At 46.0% G+C, this 20,618-nt stretch overlaps 1 protein-coding gene across 1 annotated transcript; it reads right to left on the bottom strand.

The window, feature by feature from the left end:
* Positions 1-21: 21 nt before the first annotated feature.
* LOC311119685 (phosphatidylinositol 3,4,5-trisphosphate 5-phosphatase 2A-like) lies at positions 22-19,772 on the bottom strand (the record flags this gene model as incomplete). The annotated part of the gene is made up of 24 exons (XM_084194352.1): positions 22-1,604; positions 2,646-2,779; positions 2,923-3,640; positions 3,728-3,820; positions 3,935-4,019; positions 4,133-4,288; positions 10,119-10,295; positions 10,864-10,977; positions 11,203-11,292; positions 11,427-11,508; positions 12,272-12,360; positions 12,474-12,573; positions 12,704-12,842; positions 13,037-13,133; positions 13,271-13,388; positions 13,711-13,907; positions 14,150-14,252; positions 14,828-14,934; positions 15,422-15,572; positions 17,200-17,298; positions 18,198-18,287; positions 18,754-18,844; positions 18,935-19,081; positions 19,682-19,772. Coding segments are annotated over 24 exons (3,368 nt in total), but the record flags the coding sequence as incomplete, so codon positions are not given.
* Positions 19,773-20,618: the final 846 nt, after the last annotated feature.

Raw genomic sequence — 20,618 nt, 5'->3', positions numbered from 1 at the left:
CCAAGAGAAACAAACAGCGTTGGCGGGTTAAATATTAGCTTTTTATTTTCGGAGAAAACAGAACGATAACAAGAGATCAATGGGTACACTGGAAACACAGACCATCTTTACAATAGGGTAGAGCTTGACTAGGGAGGAGTGAACAAATCAACACCCTCTCCACCCCCATAAAGAAATAATCTAACTTGACATCAAAGTCACTGGAAACTTGGAGGGGGGTATAGGAGAAGGCACTGTGGGGTATAGGAGAAGAGACAAGGGAGAAGGCACTGTAGGATAATGCCCTAGGGAATGGGAGATATAGGAGAAGGAATGGGAGAGGGGGGTATAGTAGATTGAATGGGAGAGGGGGCTATATGAGAAGGAATGGGAGAGGGGGGTATAGTAGATTGAATGGGAGAGGGGGCTATATGAGAAGGAATGGGAGAGGGGGGTATAGTAGATTGAATGGGAGAGGGGGCTATATGAGAAGGAATGGTAGGCGCTACTTTATGCTATTGAGCTAAACAATTGGTGACAACATCAGAAAAACACTAAATTCACTCACATTTCTCCTGTTTCTACTCAATGTGCAACACAGTCTTTTTTACAACAGTCAAATAACGTCAACATATACATTTATATAAAACATAATCATGAACGTTAATGTATAATGTTAAAAACAGTCATTTTTATCACTTGGTGTGTCTTCAGTTTTTTACCTGCGCTCCTACTGAGGTTGACAGGACAACAGCACCATCATGTGGTGAAATGAACAACCAGCAGCGTGTGATGTGTGGCAGTGTTTCTCAGTAAGGATCCTGGGGACCCACTGTGTTAAGGCTGGCTCAGCATCAATTAAACACAAATTAGTACATGGACAACTGCATGATGGGTACTGCAGTTTGTGCTACTGAAGGAAAGGGGCCTTCAACAAAGCAACAACAGAATGTGTCGAGAAGAGGTTCAGTCACACATAAGAGGAAGGTCTCAGTGCTGATGCGGTGTTGTTCGCTCCATTCCCTTTAGCTCTCAAACATAAAACATGCACACTAAAGAACACTGAACAGATAATCATATTAATAATCCTATTCATGAGCGGAATAAAAACTATAATATACTTAGTTCTAGCAAGGTGTTTTCCTGGCTGAGGCAAGACTAGTGATGTCACCCAAGAAGAAGTCGCAGCCTGAAGGGAAGGGGTGGTGGTGGGGGCGAGGGAAGGGGTCTGTTAGGGGGGTGGCAGGGTAGAGGTCCATGTTTTGATTCTTAACAAAGGACAGACATGTTTCTACTGTTTAAATAAGGCTGGCTAACACAACAGCCACGGTTACAATAACATAAAGACACTTACACACAGCACAATACATCTAAAAAAGGACATTTGACAGATCTGTTTGTCAAAATAAAGTATAACGGAGGGAGTGCAATTTCTCTCAGAAGGCACAGTCTGGCATGGATTAGCACGTCTCAGCTCAGTTCAGCTGGGTTTGGCCCAGGATGGCCCAGTATGGACTGGTTCAGCTCACTTCTGCTGCTTCTGCTGTCTCAGGCTCTCCAGCAGAATCCTCTTGTGGGCGGGGTCTAGAACACCCGCCTCCTCTAGGTCCTCCTCAGTGATGTCACTGAGAAGGAGGAACATGATTGGATGAGATTCATGAAGTGACATGTTTCATGTTTTTATTATTGACATAATATCTGTGTGTGTGTGTGTGTGTGTGTGTGTGTGTGTGTGTGTGTGAGAGTCTGTGGGTGTTTCTCAAAATGTATACTACCGTACTCCGAGCACGCAAATTGGAGCACTGAGGGTCAGGGTATGAGTCCAAATCAAAGTTTGCGAAACGGAGCACGGAGGGCACTTCTCAAATACGATCTCCGTTTGTAAATATTTTGAAGCATGCATCGATGCACGGATAGTATGCAAACCACGTAAGAAATTATTTTCTTGAAATCAACGGCGGCCATTATTTGAGCTGACGCGAGAGAAAATACACTCTGACTACAATATTTGATCTTGATACGTTAATAAATACATGCGGTGTTAATTTTGGCATGGTTACCTGCCTACAATACCCACTGTATTTAGGTCGTATGCCCATAGTAAGTCAATAGAGCTAACTGGCTAGCTACTACTGTTAGCGAGCCAGATAGTCACAAAGAATTGTTAGTGTATATATTGTTTCGTCTCTATTGCCATTGTCTTGGCTAGAAGAAGGAAGGATCAGTGAATGGGTAATTCCATAGTAAGTCAATAGGGCTAACTGGCTAGCTAGCTAGCTACGAAGAATTGCTAGGTAGCTACCCACGAAGAATTGACATCTAAAGTACCTTGCATAACATTAGTTTTAGGTCATTTTTGCCTGTTTAACTAGCTAGCTAGATTACTAGGATTCACATATATCTAGCTGATAATTATGAAGTAAAACGATTGCTTTGCATATATCTTGTTTCGTCTATTGCTGCCGTTGTCCTGGCTGGAAGACGGATCGGTGAATGGGGAGGTGAAGCGTGAGGTAATACAGTACGGGGAGATTCTCAAATGTAATGTTTTATGCGTTCTCCCCACTCTCGTGCTCACAAGAACGTCCTTGGAGAATGCACTCGGAGCATGAGAGTGGGGAACACGGTAGTATGCATGTTGAGAAACACCCTGTGTGTCTGTGTACCTGAGGAACTCGAGGTCGTCCCAGCCGTTGTGTAACAGACCTTCCTCATACCGCTCCAGCCCCAGTCTCTGTAGCCACTCTCCCACAGACGACTCCCCCACGGAGAGAGACGAGCTACTGCTTCCCCACAGCGCCTACACACACACACACACACACACACACACACATTTTAACACTGGAGAAGCTTGTCATTAATATATCAAAATAACCTATTCCCAACATGAGCACTTCTCTGTCTTTTATTCATAGTACTTCCACACACACACAAATATCTCACTTCCTCTGGTAGATCTTCAGCGATGCTCTCTGTGATGGGGGCTCGGGGAGGGAAGGTGCGACAGGCGTCCCCTAACCCCAACCCCTGGCCTCTGTGGTGGGGGGGTGCAGAGGGGGCACGGGGGGGAGGGGGGTACTCGCTCTCACTCAGTGTCTTCGCCATCTGCAGCACCGAACATGATTGGTCATCCAGCCCCCCAGCCCCTCCCCTCCTAAAGCCCTCCCCCAGGACAAAGGCAGGACTGGGATTGGCTGCGGGGATCTTCACCTCGGCCAAGTCGGGGTGCAGGGAGCGGGGTTTGGAGAAGGGGATGTCGGCCATCTCCTGTGCTCCTTTAGGAAGGGGGGGAGGAGGGAAGTCAGGAGGAGGACGGTTCAGTGTGCCTCCCGCTCCTCCCCCCTGGGCTGCCCCTCCCCCTGACACCACCCCCACCACTGCAATCCCATCATCCTCTGAGGACCCCTCCTCACTGATGGGCCTGACAGGGTGTCCAGCCGTGTGCCTGCAGGGGTGGGAGGACCCTGAGGAGGGCTTCCCCCTGCCCCCTCCAGACGGGTGTGCCTTACCGGCTGGGGGGGAGCAGGGGGAGGGGAGGTGCTCCGGGGACAGAGCGGCAGCTGATTGGTTAGGAACGCCCTCCAGGATGTAGTAGGCGGGGTTATTGTAGCTGTTGTTCTTACAGGTGGAGGGGTCTCCCTCTGCAGAGTCCTGCTTAGTCCTGGAACACACACAGCAGGACCGGTAGGTGTGTGTGTGTTTGTGTGAAGAGTGTGAGTGTGTGTATGTGTGTGTTTATGTTTGTTACCTGGTTGCAGTCCCCTCCTCCTTGGTGCTCCTCTCTCCCTCCTCGCTCACCTTCCCAAGCTCCGCCCCCACGTGTTTGTGTGTCAAAGACGGCCTGCGAGACACGGAGGAACACGCTAAGAACATGCTAAGAACACACTTAAGAAGTTTATGGTTTAACTCCCCGGCGTGGTTAGGAATAGGAGGGGGGGGGGGGGGGATTACTCACTTGACGTAGTCGTGTCCTGATCGGGGGGGCAGGGTGGATCTGCCTTTGGGTCCTCCCATCTCATCTTTATCCACACTGATCCACTCTACAGCACACACACATATCAATCAATCAATCAACCAATCAACCAAGCAATCACTTTCCTTGTCCTTTTCCACAGATTCCTGAACACACACACACACACACACAGCGTGTTACCATAGAGCCTCTCCCTGGTGCCCATCCTCTCTGCAGGCACGCGGACCCTCATGGACCCTCTGATGTTGCCCGTCTCCTCCCCTCTGTGGGACAGGTAGGTATGGAACTGCTGTGCTGTACTGCCTATCATGGACTTCAGAGCCAACACACACTCTCCTGAGGGAAGACACATTCACACCATCAGTATAACACACCAGGGTTTCCTTAGCTGGAAATAGCTGGCTTTTGGCAGATATATATATATTTTTAAGCTGATAAATAAAATTGTCACTGGCCAATTGTCAGGGAGAAGAAAAAAATCATTTTGCAAAATAATACTTTTTTAGCCTATTCATTGATGGAAATACCTGTGGATGGAAATACATTTCACCGGTGCTTATGGTTTATAGGTTAATTTGCATAATTTTGTGGAATTAAATTGGGCGTGTGTATTTTCATTAGTCTTTATGATTATTATGATTCTACAGCTCCTGTTGCTGCTGGAGTGACACATGCTTTTATAAACCCAAATCATTGGCAACAATTCTGAAACGCTTCAATTACGTGTTAAAAACAGCTGTGATGGCCATGATGAAAAAGTGTCAAACATTTTTTTTGTTCAACTAGTAACTGAAGCGCGCTTCTTATTTGCCATTCAAGTGCTTAGCCAATGGTAGGCAGGCTTCAGCGCGTCACACACCAATTTACTCTGTGAGTTTGAGGCAGTATATGCATTTTAAAAACGTACTTAATTGTTTGAAACTTGAATGATTTACTTCATATTATGAGGCATGTCTTACCTTGCTTCAAAGTATCGAGCCAAAAAAATATGGCAATTATTTTATAAAGACTTTCATATGCCATTGAAACAAGTAGCCTATTTATCTCATGTTCTATTGGTTTTCAAATCAACTTCCTTTCATTGTCCAGTAGCCAAAGGCACAATCCTAGTAATATTCACAACCCATGCTAGTTGTTGCATCTTTAGATATCCAATTTTTCTAAATTTCTAACGGACAATTTAATCTCTGTCGCCTGAAACCGCTTGCATGTGCGGTGCGCTTTTGACAACGGTGTTTTCCGCTAATTACATTACGGAACGAACATTCACATTACAGATGTCAGTCTTAATGACACATTTCGTCGCAGGAGGAAAATAATCCTGCAACAGGAGGATTACACAATAATTTTAAAAAAAACAGTTTTTCTTTTAGATCAATTGTTTTATTGGTAACACTTTAGTTGACACCTAGTGTCATAACACTTTATGGCACAGTCATAACCATGTCATAATATGGTCATAACAGCTGACATACCGTGTCCTAACCTGTCATAATATGGTCATAACACTGTCATGAAACATTTAGACCTGTTGTGACATATATTGCATTATTTTATGGCTGGTTATGACACCTACATAAGAGCGTCAAAACCCACAAAACCTATCACACAAGGGAAAACATTCCATTACACCATAGCCTACTTGCCAACAGTATTTTTATGTTGTCCTCTGTAGCTCAGCTGGTAGAGCACGGTTCTTGTAACGCCAAGGTAGTGGGTTCGATCCCACCCATACACAAAAATGTATGCAAGCATGACTGTAAGTCGCTTTGGATAAAAGCGTCTGCTAAATGGCATATTATATTATTATTATGTTAAATGACATAAAGGCATGTAAGCAATAGGCTTTTCTGGCTTACCTGAATATGATGGTTATAATGCTTATTGACAGTGTTATAAAGTGTATTTTCTTAGTCCAAGCAAAGTGACACAGGATGGTCATAATGTTCTGGTCATAAGTTATTTAAAATATGATGAAAAAAAACATGACTATAAAGAATTCATTAAAAACAACAAAGGATTTAAGAAACTTCTTGGCAGCGAAAAAATACATTTGAATAAATGTGGGTTGACACTTATGTAGGTGTCATAACCAGCCATAAAATAACGCAATATATGTCACAACAGGTGTAAATATATGGGTCATGACAGTGTTATGACCAAGTTATGTCAGCTGTTATGACATTATGACATGGTTATGACCGTGTCATAACGTGTTATGATGCTAGGTGTCAAATAAAGTGTTACAGTTTTGGTATATGTTTAAGGCAAGCATTAGGCAAAATCAATGAATGTTTATCTCAGTGCATGTGTGGTCCAGCAAGTACAGCTGCTGAATATGGCACACATATGCCAGAGTAGACATGGGTTCGAATCCGGCCCACTACTGACCATTTTTGGAGGAACTAGTACCACAGATTTATATAACTAAACCACGATAGACCACAGCCTGTCGCTTCAAATGGGAACAAATGAGCCATAGTGGGCAGAACAAGCAAGGAGGTGGCGGAGCCAAGCACGAGCGAGATCCTCTTGGTGCATTCTAGCATGAATTTGCATATTTCAGTTGGGGATCGCCTACTATGTGAAGTGCGTGTGTGCAATAACTCTAAATGGCCTTTGCACTCCTTCTAAACAACGCACTTTTTGGAAACTTTGGCAACGGGTAAAGTCTACAAAACTTAGTCCACTCTGTTTGTAAGAAATTGTAGTTTTGGGAACAGAAAACTGTATTGAGATCAAATGTTTAATCGATGAGTAAATTATCAGAATGTCGGACAAAATCCATCTCGTTCCATCTTCTCCCACTGCTGGCCACTGGAAACGCCAACCAGATGCTTTCCATTTATACATCCGGTGAAATATCTGTCTCATTGTTCTATCTGTGCTAGTACTGTTCTAGTTACTCTCTGTGGGCTGTACTGTCTGGAGGATCTAGTACTGTTCTAGTTACTCTCTGTGGGCTGTACTGTCTGGAGGAACTAGTACTGTTCTAGTTACTCTCTGTGGGCTGTACTGTCTGGAGGAACTAGTACTGTTCTAGTTACTCTCTGTGGGCTGTACCGTCTGGAGGAACTAGTACTGTTCTAGTTACTCTCTGTGGGCTGTACTGTCTGGAGGATCTAGTACTGTTCTAGTTACTCTCTGTGGGCTGTACCGTCTGGAGGAACTAGTACTGTTCTAGTTACTCTCTGTGGGCTGTACTGTCTGGAGGATCTAGTACTGTTCTAGTTACTCTCTGTGGGCTGTACTGTCTGGAGGATCTAGTACTGTTCTAGTTACTCTCTGTGGGCTGTACTGTCTGGAGGATCTAGTACTGTTCTAGTTACTCTCTGTGGGCTGTACTGTCTGGAGGAACTAGTACTGTTCTAGTTACTCTCTGTGGGCTGTACTGTCTGGAGGATCTAGTACTGTTCTAGTTACTCTCTGTGGGCTGTACTGTCTGGAGGATCTAGTACTGTTCTAGTTACTCTCTGTGGGCTGTACTGTCTGGAGGATCTAGTACTGTTCTAGTTACTCTCTGTGGGCTGTACTGTCTGGAGGATCTAGTACTGTTCTAGTTACTCTCTGTGGGCTGTACTGTCTGGAGGATCTAGTACTGTTCTAGTTACTCTCTGTGGGCTGTAATGTCTGGAGGATCTAGTACTGTTCTAGTTACTCTCTGTGGGCTGTACTGTCTGGAGGATCTAGTACTGTTCTAGTTACTCTCTGTGGGCTGTACTGTCTGGAGGAACTAGTACTGTTCTAGTTACTCTCTGTGGGCTGTACTGTCTGGAGGAACTAGTACGGTTCTAGTTACTCTCTGTGGGCTGTACTGTCTGGAGGATCTAGTACTGTTCTAGTTACTCTCTGTGGGCTGTACTGTCTGGAGGATCTAGTACTGTTCTAGTTACTCTCTGTGGGCTGTACTGTCTGGAGGATCTAGTACTGTTCTAGTTACTCTCTGTGGGCTGTACTGTCTGGAGGATCTAGTACTGTTCTAGTTACTCTCTGTGGGCTGTACTGTCTGGAGGATCTAGTACTGTTCTAGTTACTCTCTGTGGGCTGTAATGTCTGGAGGATCTAGTACTGTTCTAGTTACTCTCTGTGGGCTGTACTGTCTGGAGGAACTAGTACTGTTCTAGTTACTCTCTGTGGGCTGTACTGTCTGGAGGAACTAGTACTGTTCTAGTTACTCTCTGTGGGCTGTACTGTCTGGAGGAACTAGTACTGTTCTAGTTACTCTCTGTGGGCTGTACTGTCTGGAGGAACTAGTACTGTTCTAGTTACTCTCTGTGGGCTGTACTGTCTGGAGGAACTAGTACTGTTCTAGTTACTCTCTGTGGGCTGTACTGTCTGGAGGAACTAGTACTGTTCTAGTTACTCTCTGTGGGCTGTACTGTCTGGAGGATCTAGTACTGTTCTAGTTACTCTCTGTGGGCTGTACTGTCTGGAGGATCTAGTACTGTTCTAGTTACTCTCTGTGGGCTGTACTGTCTGGAGGATCTAGTACTGTTCTAGTTACTCTCTGTGGGCTGTACCGTCTGGAGGAACTAGTACTGTTCTAGTTACTCTCTGTGGGCTGTACTGTCTGGAGGAACTAGTACTGTTCTAGTTACTCTCTGTGGGCTGTACTGTCTGGAGGATCTAGTACTGTTCTAGTTACTCTCTGTGGGCTGTACTGTCTGGAGGATCTAGTACTGTTCTAGTTACTCTCTGTGGGCTGTACTGTCTGGAGGATCTAGTACTGTTCTAGTTACTCTCTGTGGGCTGTACTGTCTGGAGGATCTAGTACTGTTCTAGTTACTCTCTGTGGGCTGTACTGTCTGGAGGATCTAGTACTGTTCTAGTTACTCTCTGTGGGCTGTACTGTCTGGAGGATCTAGTACTGTTCTAGTTACTCTCTGTGGGCTGTACTGTCTGGAGGATCTAGTACTGTTCTAGTTACTCTCTGTGGGCTGTACCGTCTGGAGGAACTAGTACTGTTCTAGTTACTCTCTGTGGGCTGTACTGTCTGGAGGATCTAGTACTGTTCTAGTTACTCTCTGTGGGCTGTACTGTCTGGAGGATCTAGTACTGTTCTAGTTACTCTCTGTGGGCTGTACCGTCTGGAGGATCTAGTACTGTTCTAGTTACTCTCTGTGGGCCATACCGTCTGGAGGATCTAGTACTGTTCTAGTTACTCTCTGTGGGCTGTACCGTCTGGAGGATCTAGTACTGTTCTAGTTACTCTCTGTGGGCCATACCGTCTGGAGGATCTAGTACTGTTCTAGTTACTCTCTGTGGGCCGTACTGTCTGGAGGATCTAGTACTGTTCTAGTTACTCTCTGTGGGCTGTACTGTCTGGAGGAACTAGTCCTGTTCTAGCCCTGATCCCAATGACTCGACTGGCCCCGCATGGAGAGAAAGAGAACTGCTCATTTTTAGCCAATCACAGGGCCCATTTGAATTTCCTGATGCATCAGGAAAATTCTCTGCAACAAAAGCATGATCAAGTTAAGATCTGACATCTGTAGCCTACTGCCATGTGAGCATTGCTGCGCTTATTAGTGTGAAGAAATCATTTATCAAGCTAAACGTGCTGATCTGTTGCATCTGACTCATTGCTTTTTAACGGTTTTTGAGATGTAGCCGAGACCTACTGGTTGGATGGATTTGGGATCTATCGTCCCACAACTGTCCCAGAGTCCGTTTGGAACAGGCTATTTCTTTCTCACACAGAATGACAAGCTGACCAATAGAATAGGTCAACTTTTATACTATGGAGGATAGTAGATTGACATGGGCTAGTGACTTTGCTGTTCGTTACTCGTCTTTTTGGCTGAGGAAAACTAAATGTGGACAGTTCTTCTAACATCTTCAAAGTGCGCATCGGAATTTGGTAAGAAGGACGCACGCCGTTGCATCCTGGAATTGCATGTTCTGTTAAGATGAATTAACATAATCTAAATGTGATTACTGTCATTCTGAGCACTGTGGGTGGACGGCCTAATCAACTTACGCACCCAATGCATATGGGTCCGGTACATTTCTGAAATATCCGGTAAATTAAAATGCTGCCGGTTAAATATTTGGCGCCACATTTTCCTAACGGAAACCCTGTAACACACAAAAGCTTGGAGACAGAACACACACACACACACACGCACACACGCACGCAAGCACGCACACACACAGCCAGTGGTACCATAGGACTCGTATCCATCCAGGGATTTGACAGTGAGCAGCATGTGTTGGTCCTGGAGGTATTCTATCTCAGAGAGGAGGGGCTTCAGCGTGGTCAGCTGCTTATTGGACCAGCCCACACGCAGGAAGTTGACGTTGTCACTGCTCTGACTGTCATTCTCATAACTCTTCTTAAACTCTACGGAGAGAGGGAGAGAGGGAGAGAGAGAGGGAGAGAGGGAGAGAGAGAGAGAGAGAGAGTGGGTGGAAATAAATATGTAATTAAGACTCTAGAGTAGAATTGTGTGTGTGTAGGTGTGTGTGTGTTTGCATGTGTAGGTGTGTGTGTGTTGGTGTGTGTGTGTAGGTGTGTAGGTGTGTGTGTGTAGGTGTGTGTGTTTGCATGTGTAGGTGTGTGTATGTAGGTGTGTGTGTGTGTAGGTGTGTATAGGTGTGTGTAGGTGTGTGTAGGTGTATAGGTGTGTTTGTCTCACCCTCCAGGCAGTGTGTTTGCATGTGTAGGTGTGTGTGTGTAGGTGTGTAGGTGTGTGTGTGTAGGTGTGTGTGTGTAGGTGTGTGTGTAGGTGTGTGTGTGTAGGTGTGTGTGTAGGTGTGTGTGTGTAGGTGTGTAGGTGTGTGTAGGTGTGTGTGTGTAGGTGTGTAGGTGTGTGTGTGTAGGTGTGTAGGTGTGTGTAGGTGTGTGTGTGTAGGTGTGTGTGTGTAGGTGTGTGTGTGTAGGTGTGTATGTGTAGGTGTGTTTGTCTCACCCTCCAGGCAGGTAGAGTAGAACTCGATGAAGAACTTGGTTCTGCTGGCCGTCTTCACTATGGCCTCAATATTCTCAAACTCTATATAAGCCTGCTCAGAGGATTTAGGCAGACCTGGGGGGGGGGGGGGGGGGGGGGGGAGGAGAGGGAGAGAGAGAGAGACAGGGAGAGAGAGAGAGAGACAGGGAGAGAGAGAGAGAGAGAGAGAGAGAGAGAGAGAGAGAGAGAGAGAGAGAGAGAGAGAGAGAGAGTCGGGCAGAGGTACAACGTTAAAAACCCTTGGGTTACAGTGAGATGATGAAAACCCCCTGATCTAGTTGTCATAGCGAGTGGCCGTACCTTTCTTGGAGACGAACTGCGAGGTGACCCCCACCTCAAACGTACCAAACACTGGGGAGTGGTCACTGGTCACCATGTCATCTGTACAGCCTGAGGGAAACATGATTTCATCACATGATGTGCTAAACGCCAGCACTAGGGGTGTAAGGTAACTGAAACATATGCAGAACGTCAGGAGTTGAATATTGTAGCTGTACAGAGTTGTTGAAGATGCAGGGTCTCACCATAGGAGTTACAGACAATGTGAGTCTCAGGGTAAGACTTCCACAGGATCCTGTCACACCAAGAGGGGACATTAGTCCTCATCTGAGAGAGAGAGAGAGAGAGAGACAGAGAGACAGAGAGACAGAGAGACAGAGAGAGAGAGAGAGATGGATGGATGGAGGAAGAAGAGAAGGGGAGATGTGTGTGAACAGAGATCTCTCCATCTGAGCCTGTGTGTGTGTGTGTGTATGCGTGTGTGTTTCCCTACCTTATCAGGACCACAATGTCCTGACAAGGTTGGAAAACAAGAACATTCGTGAAAATGACTTTGTCCTGAATTTGTTTAAATGCTATTTTAGGCTTAAAGGGGCAATCAGCAGTTGCTAAGTCCATTTTTGGCCTTAACAACGTATGATATGTACCTGTTGATTCTTGAAGAATATAACTTATAAATGCCTTATGAGCTTAGTTCAACTGTCGTACCCCGTCAGAACCCAAAATAGAAGCTTGTTTTACTCCAATGTTTGTAAACAAAGTAAATGTAAACAAACACTATATAGCCTCAAAACAGGGTTAAAACTATCATTCAGTCCTTGCATCTATGAATTTGAACGTGGTTACATTTCTCCAGCCTCTTACTGAAACAGGGGCGGGGCCAACGCGTTGTTATTGTTTCTACTGCTGATTACCGCTTTAAGGAGTTAGGGTTATGTTTAGGGTTATGTTTAGGGTTATGGAAAATAGGATTTTGAATAGTAATAAATGTTTACTACCCAAAAAGTCAGGAAAATTCACGAAAACAAAGCTGTGTGTGTGTGTGTGTGTGTATATATATGTGTGTGTGTGTGTGTGTGTGTGTACGTACCCCTGTGGCCTTCTGTTTCTGCCACACGTACGTGTCCCTAGAGCCGCGTTCATAACGATAGGTGGGTGGGTACGATATCTCCTCCTCCGCTGTAACACAGTATACACACAAACACACATTACAACAAAGGACAGAATACAGCAGGGCGCATAGAGAATGAGGGGAAGGTGTGTGTGTGTGTGTGTGTGTGTGTGTGACTGACCGAAGCGCAGGAACACCTTGTTCTTCTCTCTCTCCAGGTTGAGCTGGTCCACCTTCAGCAGAGGATCAAACTCTTTCCTGTTGATGTAGTTCAGGATCTCCTGAGAGAGAGAGAGAGAGAGAGAGTGTGCATGCATCCGTGTGTGTGTGTGTGCGCATGTGTCTCTGTGTGTATTTGTGTGTTTGTGCATGGGTCTCTGTGTGTGTGTGTGTGTGTGTGTGTTAGGGTACCTGTATATCCATGTCCAGCCTGTAGTTGAGGTCTCCCAGCCAGAAGAGGTGTGTGAAGCGTAGAGAGATGTCAAAGGAGCTCAGCTGTTTATCTCCTAGAGAGAGCAGCCGCAGGATATCCAGGTAGTTCTGGTTTCTCCTGCAGGGGTCAAGGGTCAGGGAAGGGTTGAAGGGGAAGAGTGGTGAGCACCCTACTCTCTGTTCAGTACACTGCTTATGGCCTCATGGTGAGTTTGGTGCTAATATGGAGTCCTGTCAAACTTCACATAATGATAAGAGTAGTGTGTGTGTGTGTGTGTGTGTGTGTGTGTGTGTGTGTGTGTGTGTGTGTACCTGCCAATCTTTTCGTTGCCTGATGTCAGGTGACAGTTCACAAAGCCGAAGGAAGTTCCATTAAACATGAAAGACACGCCCACTGCCCCTTTGTTACCTAGCAACAAGAAACGACAAACATACAGCATGAATATAGTGAATTGTTTGTTACTGTGTGTGTGTGTGTGTGTGTGTGTGTGTGTGTGTGTGTGTGTGTGTGTGTGTGTGTGTGTGTGTGTGTGAGAGAGGTCTTACCCAGTGTATTAGCAATGCCCGTTTTAACACTGGACACTCCCACATGACTGATGCGGTTCTCATGTTCTGGTTTCACCAGCACCGCTATCTTAATGTTCCACAGAGTCTGGACCGCGATCTAGAACCCAGGAGAGCAAAACAGTGTAACATTGAAGTTAACCTCAGGAGCAAACCCAACCATTCTGCCATGCTGCTTCTCAGATCAGGCTCAATTAGACTAACGGGACAATCCCTAACAACACCTTTAGTCCTCAACGGGACAATCCCTAACAACACCTTTAGTCCTCAACGGGACAATCCCTACCAACACCTTCAGTCCTCAACGGGACAATCCCTAACAACACCTTTAGTCCTCAACGGGACAATCCCTAACAACACCTTATTCCCCATGTAGTGGATTACTATTGACCAGAGCCCCATTCCGCTGCCCTCGCTCTCACCGGTTTGTAATCCAGCTCTGTGTGTTCTTTGAGTGCGGTGCGGAGTGAGTCGACCCACTCACGGTCACACACAGAGTTCTCCTGCGTTCCGAACACGTAGAGGTCATGAGGAATAGTTCCGGTCATCTCATCCAGCGTCTTCCCCAGCCCCCGACACAACAGCCAGGAACCCACCGCCTTGGGGGAGGGCACAGAGCCTACACACAACAATTCAAGTGATAGTTCAATCAACGTTTGTCAGACTTTTCCAGACATCAAAATTGGTCTAAGGTTGAGATGAGTTCTAGACCTAATGGAATATTCTCTTCATTTTAGTAGGTTTGACAGTTATTTTTAGCATGTAGTGTGTGTGTGTGTGTGTATATGTGTGTGTGTGTGTGTGTGTGTGTGTGTATATGTGTGTATATGTGTGTGTGTGTGTGTGTGCGTCCGTTCTCACCCATGTTCCAGGTCCCTATGAAGATGGAGATCATGTCTGGCTCGTCCTGGTTGGAATGTTTGTTCTTCATCAGCTGCAGCAGCTGACAAAAAGCCTCCCGCTTCTGACAACATGCACAGTGTACTGTTAGTGTGTGTGTGTGTGTAGTGTGTGTGTGTGTGTAGTGTGTGTGTGTGTGTAGTGTGTGTGTGTAATGGAGGATGTGATGGACTTTATATTCTTAGGTTTGGTATTGGGGCAATTCCACAGTAACCGAGTGATGCTGAAAGCACATTTACTTGAAGAACAGTGCAGATGCAAAGTTTGGTAACAGAATGACGGCACCAACAGCACAAACCGTCCTTCTGTTACCAATCTTTGCATCTGTGCTGTTCTTCAAGTAAATGTGCTTTTGTTTTTCAGTGGAAATTGTTAAAAGTAGTCCTTGTGCATAGAGTTGTATGATTTGTTTAACTTTGCAATCATTCGTTTTTGTTTATCATACATTTTAAAGTGACAAATCTGACTCTCAGCATCACTTTGTTACCGTGGAATTGCCATATTGCTTAATGTGTTTCTTCACAGCCTTTCGTACAATGTGTGTGAGAGCGATAAACCACAGTGTGAATATGCAAACAAACATTTACTAGAATATAGATATGCATGCCCCAAGAAGCTTCCTTGTGTGTGTGTGTGTACCTTAGCACTGGCGAAGATAAAGTCTTTCCTCTGGCTCTTCTCCTTGTCCTTCTCAAACACGATGCCCAGCTTGTTCTGAACACGCTGAGACTTTATCAGCTGACGGACTGAGGGACCGAGACATGGAGAGAAAGAATGAGTGTGAGAGAGGAGTGTGTGTGTGTTTCCTCACTTATGACATGTGCGAAAGTGTGTGTGTGTGTCCTCACCTTAGTCGGGTGTGTGTGTGTGTGTGTGTGTGTGTGTGTGTGTGTGTGTGTGTGAGTCCTCACCCTTGTCGTGTGTGTGTGTGTGTCCTCACCTTAGTCGGATGTGTGTGTGTGTGTGTTTAAGTCTGTGTGTCCTCACTCTTGTGGTGTGTGTGAATGTGTGAGTGTGTGTCTGTGTGTCCTCACTCTTGTGGTGTGTGTGTGTGTGTGTGTCCTCACCTTAGTCGGATGTGTGTGTGTGTGAGTGTGTGTCTGTGTGTCCTCACTCTTGTGGTGTGTGTGTGTGTGTGTGTGTCCTCACTCTTGTGGTGTGTGTGTGTGTGTGTGTGTCCTCACCTTAGTCGGATGTGTGTGTGTGTGTGAGTGTGTGTCTGTGTGTCCTCACTCTTGTGGTGTGTGAAAGTGTTCCAGTCCTCCTGGTTGTCCTTCAACTTCCTCATCACCACTAGCTCCCCCGCCTCCACGTCCACAGACAGACTGTGCTTCTGACTCTTCCCTATCTTAGTCAGGTCTGCCAGGTTCACATCCAACTTCACCTGGAGGGACAGACAGACAGACAGACAGAAGGGGACAGAGGGGTTACAAACAGACAGACAGGACAAAATCAGAATTCATTATCCACATAATAAACTATAGTCTCTTCAGTGTGAAATAAGATCTGTAATACTACAGGTGTCACCACCAGGGGGAGTCAGTGGGTCGATACACAGTCAGCGCAACAAGTTCACTAAACTATCCTGCATGTTGGCACCAAGCATTCCACGACAACAATCTCATCTGGGTTCTCAGTAGAATGTATCCTAGATCTTTTAGTATCAATATAACAATACAAAATAACAATAAAATGCAACAACGTCACAGCGCTCAGTACAGTTACACTATAGCTCTGTCTGGATGGAGGTTTGAAACAGCCGTTGCTCTGTCTGGGATGAACCCGACATGGCGGTTTTACAAGAAACACTCCAGCCCCCCCCGACATCTCACCAACACACTTCTTCCCCTGCAAACAGGAAGTGGCTAAAAAGGAGGTCATCACACACACACACATACAGCGAATTCTACGGTGAATGTGAAATCATCTGATGTTTCCTCTCAACCGCTGTCTAAACCACACAGGGGGGTTGAGGTGGCTGACTGCCTGGTGATCGGTGTCTGCTGCCTCCCCAGTCTAATGCAGTCAGACAGACATATAGCTATTGGGCTTGTTAGACATCACAGCCGACAGTGCAGGCGAATACAAATGAAAGATCTACAAATCACCTTGCATCATATAATAACTTCTCATTATTGTTTGGAGATCAGTCAGTCACCATTTACCCACAATGCATCATGGATTTGATGCTCTCCAACACGGCCACTTTCTCTCAGAGTGGGTTTCATGGCTGGGAGTGGAAAACCAATCAATGAGTTAATCAATGTTCAGCTACATATGAGCTATGACCAATGAAGGTGTAGCTTCTCAAATCCAGCTGTTTATAACTTCATAAACACATAACAGACCCCAGTGATGTTAATCTGGGTGTAGAGTGATTAAACATGGTAACGTATTGAATTTGGATCACGTTCTGCAAGCCCGTTAGTCAACTCAGCTGGAGTGTGTGTTTACATAGAATTAAAGTATTCCATTTAAGTTCAGTTCATTTAGGAAGGTTTCCATTTTCAATTCCTGAAATGGAATTCAAATGCCTATGTCCTGAACATAGTGAATTGAAATGGACCATGACCCCAGGCAGCCGTTGTGTTTACATCTCTAGAGAGCTAGCTAGCTGAGACGTCTACTTCCTGGTTACTGATAGTGATTATCCTTCCATCACACCCACTCAGTAGTTTTCAACACCACTGAGCACAGCGTTGAGGGCCCTAGTCTGTACACTCTGGTCACATCAGTCATCTAACCATCACATCCTGAGAGAGGGAGGTAGGACCACAGCCATGACGTCACAGAACAGACAGAACCACACATGGAGACAGGCGTCCCACATTCCAGTCTGTTCATTTATCGGACTGGTTACGAGGTATAAAAACACTTCCTAGAGAATCTAGGAATTCCGAGCCACACCCAATGATTGGTCAGCCTGTGGACCAATGGGACAGGGGAGGGGGTGGGGTATACCTCAAAGTGTGTGTGTGTGTGTGTGTGTGTGTTTGTGCACGCGCATGTACCTCGAAGGCCTGTACAGGGATGGTTTTGCTGTGGCGTGTGAGAGAAGGAGGAGGAGAGGAGAGAGTGGACCAACTCAAATCCTGCACAGCCTTCAGAGCCTAGAGAGGGAGAGAGAGAGAGAGAGGGGGGAGGGGGGAGGGGGGAGAGAGAGAGAGAGGGGGGAGGGGGGAGAGAGAGAGAGAGGGGGGAGGGGGGAGAGAAAAATAACATTAGCTACAGGGTTAAGAAACCTGAACCACCACAGTGTAAGGTGTGTAGTTAGAAACATTTCTACTGCTTTCCTGACTTCCTGGTTGTGATGTCACTGATACTTCTTCCCTCTCTCCAGTCCTCCCCTCCCTCCCATCCTCTCCCTCCCCCTCTCACTCCATCACTCCCCCCTCCATGTGTAGCCTGAACTCTGGGGCCCAGACAGAGGGAAGGGGGGACATAGAAATAGAATGACTATTAGATTATATTTCTATGGAGTTGGGGGTGGGGGTGGGGGTCCTCTCTTTCTCTAACCCCAGCTCAGAGCACACCCACTGGGATACAGCCGCCACCCGCCGCCCCTCATGGCAGACTATCCATCACACGGAGGTGGTTAACTAAACACACTCACTAACAGCTGTGTGTGTGTGTGTGTGTGTGTGTGTATGTGTGTTTGTGTGTATGTGTGTATGCGTGTTTGTGTGTATGTGTGTTTGTGTGTTTGTGTGTATGTGTGTGTGTGTATGTGTGTATGTGTGTATGTGTGTTTGTGTGTGTGTGTGTATGTGTGTTTGTGTGTTTGTGTGTATGTGTGTATGTGTGTGTGTGTGTGTGTGTGTGTGTGTATGTGTGTATGTGTGTTTGTGTGTATGTGTGTATGTGTGTGTGTGTGTGTGTGTGTGTGTGTGTGTGTGTGTATGTGTGTATGTGTGTATGTGTGTTTGTGTGTATGTGTGTGTGTGTGTGTGTGTGTGTGTGTGTGTGTGTGTGTGTGTGTGTGTGTGTGTGTGTGTGTGTGCAGGCTTACCTTCTTCTCTATAGAAGACAGTAGGTCTTTGAGGATAGCCAGTTTAGTGACCAGATTCTCCAACTCCTGATCTCCACCCTGATTCACCGACTACAGAGGAAAACAGACATTGACAAAACCCACTCACACTTACAATCACACACTAGACGCTATGCCATGTGTGTCGTCACATCACATGAGCAACGTTTGAGGGGAAAGGAGGTCTGGCCCTTTAAGACTACATTATCCACAGTGTGTGTGTGTGTGTGTGTGTGTGTGTGTGTGTGTGTGTGTGTGTGTGTGTGTGTGTGTGTGTGTGTGTGTGTGTGTGGTTACAGCGTGACTCTCTCAAGCACAGCTGTCTCCAGGAACTCTTGTTGTTTCTCCCTGGGAGACAAAGAGCTCCTTCCTCATGACCCCCAGTGCACTCAGGAGCACTGTGTGTGTGTGTGTGTATGTTCAAGAGGAAACCAAGGTGCGGCATGTCTAAGTTTCCTGTGAGTCATACATCTCCTGCGTGTACACACACACACACACACACACACACACACACACAAAGATAGAAAAGGTATAGTACCTGCTGTATCATCCTGGACACCATGAAGGAACTCTGTTGGTCAAACACCTTGGACAGGATCTCCAGCCCAGACAGAACCTTATCCACCTCCCTACACACACACACAGATGTTTGAGTGTGTATGCATGTGTGTGTGTGTGTCTGTGAGAGCGAGAGAGAACGTTGTGTGTGTGTGTCTCACCCGTTGAGGCGTTTGCAGGAGGACACCAGTGTCTTGTTGAGGTGTGGCAGAGAGCTGGCTCCCTGTTTGACAGCCTCCAGGTCCAGAGCATAGCTTCCCTTCAGGTACTCATGGGAAATGGTGCTCAGGCCGTTAGCAGCAGGGGCGCTAAGGTAGGACGGAACAACATCACAATCCGTGTCAACAGAACAGACATGGGACACACACACACACACACACACACACACACACACACACACACACACTGCATCCTCTCTGAGCTGTGTGGTTTTAAACAGTATTTAGTCTTCCTATCTCAGGAGATGGGGAAGGGGGGGGGTGAAGGGTAGGAGGGAATGAGGGGATAGAAAAGGAGGAGAAGAGGGAAGAGGGAAGAGAGGGGAAGGGTTCTTGAGGGTTGTTCTAAGCTAGGCCCTGAACAGATTTACTGAATCTCTACAACCAGGATCAGTTGGTGGGCAGTTGATCTAATTTAAGACCCACCCTTTACTAGGGCCAGGAGTTTTACCAGGTCACGCAAAATTGTGTGTGTGTGTTCTGTGTGTGTGTGTGTTCTGTGTGCGTGTGTTCTGTGTGCGTGTTCTGTGTGTGTGTGTGTGTTCGTGTGTGTGTTCGTGTGTGTGTGTTCGTGTGTGTGTGTGTGTGTGTTCGTGTGTGTGTGTGTGTGTTCGTGTGTGTGTGTGTGTTCGTGTGTGTGTGTGTGTGTTCGTGTGTGTGTGTGTGTGTGTGTGTGTGTGTGTGTGGTACCTGTCGGTTGGTGTCTCCGGGGCGGAGCCTGTAGGTGGTGTGGAGGTGGAGGCGGAACGAGGAGGAAGGGGCGGCTTCTCATCTTCCCCATCTGACCAATCACATAGAGCGAGAGTTAACACTTGACCAATCAGAGACAGAAAGAGAAAGAAAGAGAGAGATGGAGCAAGAGACAGACAGACAGACAGAGATGGAGAGAGAGATCCCAGAGTCTCTCAGAGCGTTCACAGTCAGCCCACTGATATCCCTATAAGATCACAACACAGTCTACTTGAACAGAACAACACTCAATCATGAGGCATCAAAGCCAAAGGAACTGCACAATATTAAGAAATGCTATAGATGGAAGGAAAGTAGAGTAGAAACCTACCAAAAAACAATTAGGCAACAACAAATTCAAACCCTTTCAGACAACGTCCTGGACAAAGTGTTTCACTGTAATAGGGAAGGTAGAAAACCTAAACAGTATATTTGCCCTCTCAGCTTCCCTATCCATTTTGTTTCCCTCAAGCAGACAACCTAAGAAAATGAACAACAATGACAAATGGTTTGATGAAGAATGCAAAAAACTAAGAAAGAAATTGAGAAACCTATCCAACCAAAAACAGAGACCCAGAAGACCTGAGCCTACGCCATCACTATGGTGAATCACTAAAACAGTACAGAAATACACTACCGAAAAAGAAGGAACAGCACTTCAGAAATCAGCTCAATGTAATTGATGAATCCATAGAATCTAACCACTTCTGGGAAAATTGGAACACACTAAACAAACACAAAGAATTATCTATCCCAATCTTTTTGGCTCTATAACAGGGGTGTCAAACTCATTTTAGCTCAGGGGCCACATGGAGGAAAATCTATTCCCAAGTGGGCCGGACCGGAAAAATCATGGTATATATAACTTAAAAACAACAACTTCAGATTGTTTTCTTTG

This window comes from Coregonus lavaretus, assembly GCF_964263955.1.
Source record: "Coregonus lavaretus genome assembly, contig: HAP1_SCAFFOLD_3934, whole genome shotgun sequence".
Taxonomy (NCBI): domain Eukaryota; kingdom Metazoa; phylum Chordata; class Actinopteri; order Salmoniformes; family Salmonidae; genus Coregonus; species Coregonus lavaretus.
This window is presented reverse-complemented; position numbering and strand designations above follow the sequence as displayed.